Source organism: Camelus ferus, chromosome 7 (genome assembly GCF_009834535.1).
Source record: "Camelus ferus isolate YT-003-E chromosome 7, BCGSAC_Cfer_1.0, whole genome shotgun sequence".
NCBI classification, from domain to species: domain Eukaryota; kingdom Metazoa; phylum Chordata; class Mammalia; order Artiodactyla; family Camelidae; genus Camelus; species Camelus ferus.
In genome coordinates this window covers 77,367,227-77,376,770 of record NC_045702.1, presented here as the reverse complement: position 1 = coordinate 77,376,770, position 9,544 = coordinate 77,367,227, and the positions used below count along the sequence as shown (strand labels likewise).

Genomic DNA, 9,544 nt, shown 5'->3' with positions numbered 1-9,544 from the left:
AATTTGAGTTTTAGGAATATCTGGCCTTTTGGACATTAGAAAATGTGTGTGGAGAACACAAGATATCAGATTCTTTCTCTTCTTTAAATTTCATTTAACAATTTGCGACAAAAATACAAATACAAGTTGGGGGAGGACTGGACTGCCCACAAGAGGGAGGCGCCCAGTTCTCTGGGTGGTACTTAAGCAGAGGTGTGTGCTTTTATTCCCTAGTATCTATCCTGAAATGAGTCTTTGAGAAAATGCAGACAAGCACCAGACTAGAACCAGATTTCGTGACCAGAACTGTTAGATTGGATTAACCAGAAAATAACACTGCAGGAGCTTTAAAAATCAAAATTTCTTTAATTTTTTCTTTACATAGTAAAATATAATTTACAATTTATTTCATAGGGCAGAGAGAGCCTCACTTACCAAATGCCAGAATTTACTCCAGAAACTATTTTTCAGACTCATTTCAAAAAAATAATTAATTTCCATTTGTACAGCCTCCAAATTCTACTACAGAATTGCTACATCTAACCTTTGAAAAAAATTTGTCTCCTATAAATGATATATTTAATAAAGTTATTTTTTTTTTATCAAGAATTTGCTCAAGGAGCTGATATATTTTATGATACTATCTCCACTTACCCCTACTCTCACTGAAGCCAGTCAATGCAGTCATGTGGGACTGGGTCTAGAGAATCTGCTTTGCCTCACTTTAATGGCCATAGTTCCAGTCCCAAAGCAATAGGTCAGCGTTTTAGGACCTAACGTACAGCCATAGAGATGAGGTATTTCAATTTGAACAGAAGCAACATTTTGATCTGGCATGTTACCTGCACTCACACAGTTGTGGTCTAAATGTAAGCTGAGTACCAAAGCCATTGTTCAGATACACCCAGTGCCAGCTCCCTGGGCTTGTGAACTGTGCAGTGACTCATGTTCAGAAGGTTTTGTACTCCACTGTTGCCAGCTTGAATCTCTTAATCACTTGTGAACCACAGCCCTGGCATTTTCATTCTGTGCTGGGCTCTGCAAATGTAGCCAGTCCTAGATTCACATAAAAGCTGCTTTGACTTGAATAACCTGACTTGTGATCTCTGTTTTCATTTGGCATTGATGATGGGGTGTGGGTAGTTCCCAACTTCTCCTTCCAATAGGAAGATGTCCTGAGTTCTAGGACAGTTTCAAAGGTATACAAGTTGTGGGTCATGTGATTCATTGGAGACCATGAAGGAAGCACACAAAGGTGGTTTTTGTTTATGTATAAGTCTATAGAATTAAAATTATACCTTCATTGCAATATGGAAGAATCAAGCCCAGTGTAATATGTGTGTGTGTGTGTATATATATATATATATATATATATATATATATATAGTCAGCATAATGAAAGAACTTGTTCATTTGAAGAGCAAATTTGTACACACGTGCACTGATAAGCTAAATATGATACATTCTTCTGCAATTCTTCTATTATTAAGACAATTATTTCAGCAATTCAGACAAAAAGTGAAATCTGTACAAGGTCTGAGCTCGACCGTGCTTTATAAGAATAATGAAACATCCTCTTCTGAATTAGAAAGTACCATTCTTCCTGTTCTTCAAAAGAATGGTGGGGAATTGGTCCAAAAAAATGCTATAAAATGTCTCCTCTCCATTCACATAGAGGAATAAATATTTCATTACAGGCATGGTCCTCTGTATAGGGGTCAGAGCATGATTTTAAAAGGACAAGTTGTCAAGGAAGAGGAACTCTTTCTCAATACATTAGGAGCCGGGGAAAGGCTCAGTGGGCAAGGAAGCAGTGTTCCCTACAGTTTCAAAGGCCATCGGGGCTTCCAAACTCTTGCTGCATATTAGAATCACCTGGAAGACTTGGACAAACAGTGCGATCTAGGTCTCATCCCAGACTAATTCATTATAACCTGAGTGAGGTTGGGCACTCAGGCAGGGTACTTTTTAAAGTATCCTGGTGATTCTGATTTGCAGCCAGACATAAGAACCACTGGGCTTTTGTGTACTCAAAAATAAAGGTCTGGGCTACACCAAACAGGTGTCTCTTTAGAAAATTAAAAAATTAAATATATATTTATATCTGATTATACTTAAACAGACACCATGCACACAGTTATTTCTATGTAAATTATTAACCATTGGTAATTTAAAAATATTTTATAAATAATTTAATGATCTTTCTCTGTTAAGCAACACTTCCAATAAATAATAAAATACTTAAGAGATGAAAAGAGTTTTTAAAGAAGACATTTCAGTTATTTTTAGGAAATCTGAAGAATGCATTGAAGTGTAAAGTCTTTTCAACTGCAAGATGGAAGAGGACAGTGTTCTTCCTAACCGGGAGGACGTTTTAGATGTCAGATAGCTACTTCCATTAAAAAGAAAGGAAAAACCGCTCAGACCAACATCGAAAATTAAGGCATTTGGAAACGCATCCATATTTTCTAGAGTGTCTCCTTTAAAAATAAACTTAAAAAAAAAAGCCAAAAACCTCACCAAATGTCTTTACAAATAAGTACCTAAAATTACAGTAACTCTGGAGGAGAAATCCTTTTTCAACTAATTTTTGAGTTCTAGGGTAAAAGGTGTTCTTGAATATTTTAGAACTGTGTGTCAGGAGTTGTGGGAAGGTGGCAACTGAGGAAGAAGAGAAGCAGGGAAAAGGCGGGGGGATGTGTGTGTGGGGTGACTATAAAGGCCTCAAATGACTCCCTTTAGTCACTTCCTGTTTCTGTGCTAGAGACTTGATGGTTCACTCTGTGGGCAGAGTTGAGACAAATGTTACTGTTCATAACTTGGAACCAAGCCAGCAGAGAAGGGCCAGGGCACAAAGGTTACGACTTTCCATTTGTGTTTGTGAGTCTCAGTGGTAACAGAATCTAATGACACAAAAGACACTGAAAAGACCAGCTCGATTTCCTCACTTTTAGCACATCACTAACATCTGCAGACCTGGAGGGGATGTCTGGAAGCAGCATTTAAGGAGTGAGACAGAAGTTACAACGATCACATTTTTTCTGTGAAGAGTTTGAGAAACACGAGGGTAACCAAAATTGGGAGGAAACCCAGATGAAAATAGATGTTATTTTTCATTCAGTTATTCTCAAGAATTTCCAGAAGCACTCAATAATCTGATAGTCAAAACATCAGTCACGATGAGGACGTAATTAGGCTGCTGAAACTCAGAATGTTCTCCATACTCACCAAGACAAATGAGAAAAAACAAACCAGCAAATAAGCCTGAAAGTGAACATTACTTCAGATGTGCCAAGATTTTTCTTCATGAAGAGTTCAGCTAGGAAATAGCTATACTTCTCATGTACCAGCTTTCATAATGTCCTATGACTTTTTTTTTCTATGACATTTTAAATCACTTTCGATGACTGTCATGCTGATTTAAAGCCTTAGAACACTAACTCGTTTCTAATTCCAGCCCGAAGTATTAGGCGGAATGTTTCTCTCCTTGTTTGATGCCAAGAACAAGATGCAGGAACCAGTTAAACTGCACAGTCCATCCTTTGTCTCTGCAAACTTCAATCTGATCCAGAAAATACTTCTTAGCGTCCTCCTCACTTTTCCCCACTGTGAGGGCATCCCGAATGTAGTCAATGTCTTCTTTGCTGGTTAGCTGGGGCATCCCAGTCATCAGCATCATGGAGAACAGGATGATCAGCAGGTTTGTGTGATGACGAAGGGCTAGGTAAGCCTTAACGCAGACGTCCTGGGTAAAGGAAAAGGAGCCGGTATTAACTGTTGTTGTGGTGACTAAAGAGGCTAAAGACCAGTGAGCTTTTGAAATTTACATGGCATTATCCTGTCCCACAGAGGAAGTCATCACAAGCAAGGCAGGTCCCCTGCCTCAAATAAAAAACTTGAGAACATAAACGGCTTTTATCATCTCTTAAGCACTTCAGTGTGGTTGCATACATCCAGCGTGTGCACAAGGAAAACTAACTGATACAGTAAACTTCATCTTATTCTTTACTCTACCTTTTTACTTCGATTTCTTGCCTGGGAAATTGAGAGTGGAAATTTCTGTAGTCTCTGAAGAGGAAGGAGTCTGTTTTAAAACACCTTACTGGAATCAGTACACTTTTTGTCAGCGTAAATAATGTTTGCCAAGAGCTAATGGAATCCAAAAAAGAGAAAGAAAGGCAGCATTTGAGATTTAGCTAGTTTTCATCTTTAGCATTTGTCCTGTTCTAAGAAAACGGATGAATCAGTTTTTTCATTGTCTGACGCTCAGAACTGTTGAATGAGCTTTGAAATTTTTTTAGAAGAATAATATAATTAATTTTATTTCAGTTTATATTTAGACCACAGGTCTTGACATTTGTTGCGGGAACACATGGCAGCAGTGACATGCGGATTGGGAGAATTACCAGAGACGGAGAAAAGTTTAGGAAAGTTTAACAGGTACGCTGCTATAGGGAACAGTGGGCCACATAGATAAGAGGTGCCTTCCTGAGTTGACCTATGAAATTTTAATATAAATTCTGAATACTGAGTGAGAGAGAGCTTGAAACCGAGTAGCACTCTGTGGGGCCTTTAAGGGTCAGACGCCTCCCCCATATCCTCTGCTGTAGCTCCCTCTGGAACACCCAGATAATAGTATCTCATGTATATTTCCTGAGTTTCTCAGATGCTTAAAACCACCGCCAAAGGGGAGAAACTAACTACTTGATGATGGAGATCGTGTAGCCCCCAGACCTTCTGGTGCCTAGGGGTTGATAGTGTTGATTGCCCTGTTCCCTTGGCATCAACCGGAGAATTGTGTACGAGCTGATCATGTACCCTGCTACCCCCTTCCCTCATCTGGCCTTTATATAGGCTTTGCTGAAACCGTTTGAGGAGTTTGGGGTTTTCTTGGGCATGAGCCTCCTCATCCTCTTTGCTCGGCCCTACAATAAACCTTTCTCCACTCCAAACTCCGACCTTTTGGTTTGTTTGGCCTCATGGTGTGGCGGGCACACGAACATGCCATCGGTAACAGGCTTTATGCTATGCCATGGCCGGTGCCTCCTCTAAAAGCCCTGGCGTAGGTGATACAGGTGAGTTAAATCCACTTCATAAGCAAAAGGCATGCTCATGTCAATTAAATTGTTCCTGCATGGAGAAAAAGCTGCAAGGTTCCCAGTTTTACGACATGAGAATAGTCCAACTTTAATATTACAATTTCGCAAAGGTGGCGTGTTAAAGAAAACTGAAATTAATGATTACAGGTTTAAATATTTCAAATAAAATACTGAATGAAATGTTAAAAGAATAACACCCTTGCCAATGAGGGTTTATTACAAAATTGCAAGAGTAGTTCCTCCTAAGGTACTGGATTAAAATCTACTTTTGATTTTTCTAAAAGTAACATATAACTTAACATGTGACTAAAATGTAATGGTGTGAGGGATCACCTGAAATTACCACTCAGAATCATTCTGAATAGTGAGTACTGGAAAAAGAAATTGGATAAAGTCAGAAAAGTGAAGGTAAAATCATTAGTATTTACAAATAACTGTCTTCTTGGAACACTGAAGAGGGGAAAAAGCTAAAATGCTATTGTAACTAGTTTTTACTAAACTAGCTTTTTATAAGTTAATAAATATAATGCTATACATAGGGGCCACTAGTTAGAAAGTAAAATGAAAACACAGATGCTGTGAATAATGGTAACAAAAAACCCCATGATTCCTGAATGGCCATCATTCAAAAGTCCACAAATGACAAATGCTGGAGAGGCTGTGGAGAAAAGGGAACCCTCCTACACTGCTGGTGGGAATGCAGTTTGGTGCAGCCACTGTGGAAAACAGTATGGAGATTCCTCAAAAGACTAGAAATAGACTTACCATATGACCCAGGAATCCCACTCCTGGGCATATATCCGGAAGGAACCCTACTTCAGGATGACACCTGCACCCCAATGTTCATAGCAGCACTATTTACAATAGCCAAGACATGGAAACAGCCTAAATGTCCATCAACAGGTGACTGGATAAAGAAGTGGTATATTTATACAATGGAATACTGTTCAGCCATAAAAAAGACAACATAACGCCATTTGCAGCAACATGGATATCCCTAGAGAATGTCATTCTATGTGAAGTAAGCCAGAAAGAGAAAGAAAAACACCATATGAGATCACTCATATGTAGAATCTAAAAAAAAAAAGAACATAAATAGAAAACAGAAACAGACTCATAGACATAGAATACAAACTTGTGGTTGCCAAGGGGGAAGAGGGTGGGAAGGGATAGACTGGGAGTTCAAAATTTGTGATATTGACAGGCATATGTAGAATAGATAAACAAGATTATATTGTATAGCACAGGGAAATATATACAAGATCTTGTGGTAGCTCACAGTGAAAAATGTGACAATGAAAATGTGTATGTTTATTTATAACTGAAAAATTGTGCTCTACACTGGAATTTGACACATTGTAAAATGACTAACTCAATAAAAAAATGTTAAAACAAACAAAAAACCCCCCTATGATCCTTAGATAAACACCTACACAAAACAGGTAGAACCTGTTTTTTTAAAACCATAAAAATCTACTGAATTATGTAAAGAAAGCTTGAACACATAGGGTGACATAGCATGTTCCTCACTGATAAGACTGCTTATTATGAAGAAAATTTTTTCTCAGGTTAATCTATAAATATAATGAAATTTGAATAAAAATTCCGACTGGATGTTTAAACTCATGGTTTTAAGTTCATCTGGGATAATTAGGGCCTGGGAGAATGTTTTGAAAAAGTATAGTAGCAAAAAACAGCAATGCCTGCCATCCTAAATATCAAAATACATTATAAAACTACAATATTTAAAACTGTGAAATAGCATCTATTCTTTTCCAAAAAATATAAGAAATTTGGTGAAACAGAATAGAAAGTTCAGAAACATATTTAAGTATATATTAAATACATAATAAAGGTGACTCCTCAGATCTGTTGGGAAAAGACCTATTATTATTTGATATATGGGACTAGTACAGTTGGCTCATAATTTGGGGAGAAAATAAAGCTTACTCCATGTGATATCCCAAAATAGATTCCAGATGAATTAAACATTTAAATGTAAAAAGAGAAACTAAAGAATCGTGGCATGAGAAAGGAAGGACTTTATGAAGCAGACCTCCAAGGTGGACTCTATAAGGAAAAGATGAAGAGATTACAAAAACTTCAAATTTTGGAGGAAGAAAGCTATAAACAATGTTAAAAGAGGCAAATGCCAAGAGAAAACATATTTGCAACATGACAGATCACTTCTTCACCCCTAGACCCCTGTTAGCTCTTACAAATCAACAAGAAAGAGATGAATAGTTGGCTATAAAAACAGGCCAAGGATAGAGTATATCACACTATAAGACATAAAACCATAAAAAATACGCATATGAAAAAATATGCAACCTCATTAGCAATCAGATAAAGGTAACTTAAAATGAGATGGAAAAAATGCTCAATATCACTAATTGTCAGAGAAATGTGAATCAAAACTACAATGAGGTATCACTTCACACCAGTTGGAATGGCCTTCATTCAAAAGACCATGAATGATAAATGCTAGAGAGAGTGTGGAGAAAAGAGAACCCTCCTACATTGCTGGTAGGAATGCAGTTTGGTTCAGGCATTATGGAAAACAGTATGGAGATTCCTCAAAAAAACCAAAAATAGACCTATCATATGATCCAGCAATCCCACTTCTGGTATATCTGGAGGGAACTCTCATTGGAAAAGATACATGCACCCCAATGTTCATAGCAACACTATTTACAATAGCCAAGACATGGAACCAACCTACGTGTCCATTGACAGATGACTGGATAAAGAAGTTGTGGTATATTTATACAATGGAATACTACTCAACCATAAAAACAACAAAATAATGCCATTTGCAGCAACATGGATGGGACCTAGAGATCGTCATTCTAAGTGAAGCCAGAAAGAGAAGTAAAAATACCGTATGATATCACTCATACGTGGTATCTAAAAAAAAAAAGGACACTGAATTCATCTACAAAACAGAAACAGACTCAGACATAGTAAACAATCTTATGGTTACTGGGGGTAGAGGGCAGAAGGGGATAAATTTGGGAGTTTGATATTTATAAATGTTAGTCACTATATATAAAAATAGATTTAAAAAATTTCTTTTGTATAGCACAGGGAACTATGCTCAATATCTTGTAATAACCTTTAATGGAAAAAATATGAAAACTAATATATGTATGTATATGCAAGAATGGGACATTGTGCCGTACACCAGAGATTGACACATTGTAATTGACTGTACTTCAATTTAAAAAAATGAAAAAAAAATAAAATGAGATGGAAACATTTATCTACCAAATTGGAGACTCTTAAAAAAATCTTTTTAAGGATAATATCCAATTAACCTTTCGTAATATCCGAATAACCGTCCATAGGCTGATGGCAGACGGGGATAGGTATAATTTTACTAGCAGACAACTTGATAACATGTATCAAAAGCTTTAAAATACTTATAACTGTTATATAACTTAATTGTGGCAGTGGTTACATAAGTGATGCATTTGTCAAAATTCAAAGAATGGTACACCTAGAAAAGCCAAATCCTCCTTTATGTGAATTATGTCTCAATAAAGTTGACTTTTAAAATGTCTGTATGTCCTTTCACCCAGCAATTTCCATACTAGAAGTTTACCCTTAAAAATTCTGGATGATTTTGCAGTGATTTATCTCCAAGAGTGTTCATTAGAACATTGTTTAAAATTGTGGAAACTTGAAAGCAACCTAAAGCCCATACAGCTGGAGATTGTAGATACTTCTGCAAACCCTTTTTAGCAATTGCGTGCTCTGTAACTACCAGAATGACACTGTAGAAGAAAAGTTAAGAAGCATGTAAAAGTGTTTGCATTAAAAAGCAGGTATTAAACAACACATGTAGCGTGATCCCATTTTGGTAAATGATCACAGAATATTTATACAGAAAAAAGAACATAAGTCACAGGCCAAAATGTTAATAGTGATTTTCATTTTGCTTTTAGGTGATCTCGTCTGTGTCACCTGCATGTGGCAGGGTGACTGCAGTGATGATGGTGGTCGGGCCTGTGTCAGTCTGTGGCTCGAGGCTGGACTGTGCGCATCACCCTGTCCAGGTACAAAAACCCACAGACTCTTCTGGCATTTTTTAAGTGAGACAGTGAATATAGACTGCCTGGCACAGAGGCTGACATGTAAGAAGGATTCAATAAATGTTAGTGCTCTCCCTTCCCTACCCAGAGGGCAGATCAACGCTGCCTCTTCTTTCTGCTTGCTCACCACGAAGCAGGAGACTCAACAGACCCCAGGGACCATTTGGGCTGTTTCTGCCGCAGCCTGGGCACCACTTGTCCCCTGGAAGCGGGCTCAGTGCTTTAGCACTCTTACATTCTTCTTCTTTTTTCAATTTCTTTTTTTGAGGGGTAGGTAACTAGGTGTATATATATGGAGAGAGAGAGAGAGAGGGGGGGGGGTACTGGGGATTGAACCCAGGACCTCATGCATGCTAAGCACACACTCTAGCA

At 37.7% G+C, this 9,544-nt stretch overlaps 1 protein-coding gene across 4 annotated transcripts in view; it reads right to left on the bottom strand.

Moving 5' to 3' along the window:
* Positions 1–325: 325 nt before the first annotated feature.
* The window catches only part of PIK3CG (phosphatidylinositol-4,5-bisphosphate 3-kinase catalytic subunit gamma), a 35,767-nt gene continuing 26,548 nt past the window's right edge, over positions 326–9,544 (bottom strand). For all 4 annotated transcript variants that reach the window (XM_006185320.2, XM_006185319.2, XM_014559830.2 and 1 more), the window contains exon 11: positions 326–3,724. In XM_006185320.2, the coding sequence (XP_006185382.1) occupies positions 3,446–3,724 (279 nt within the window). In that variant the 3' untranslated portion in view covers positions 326–3,445. The remainder of the gene's footprint in view (positions 3,725–9,544) is intronic.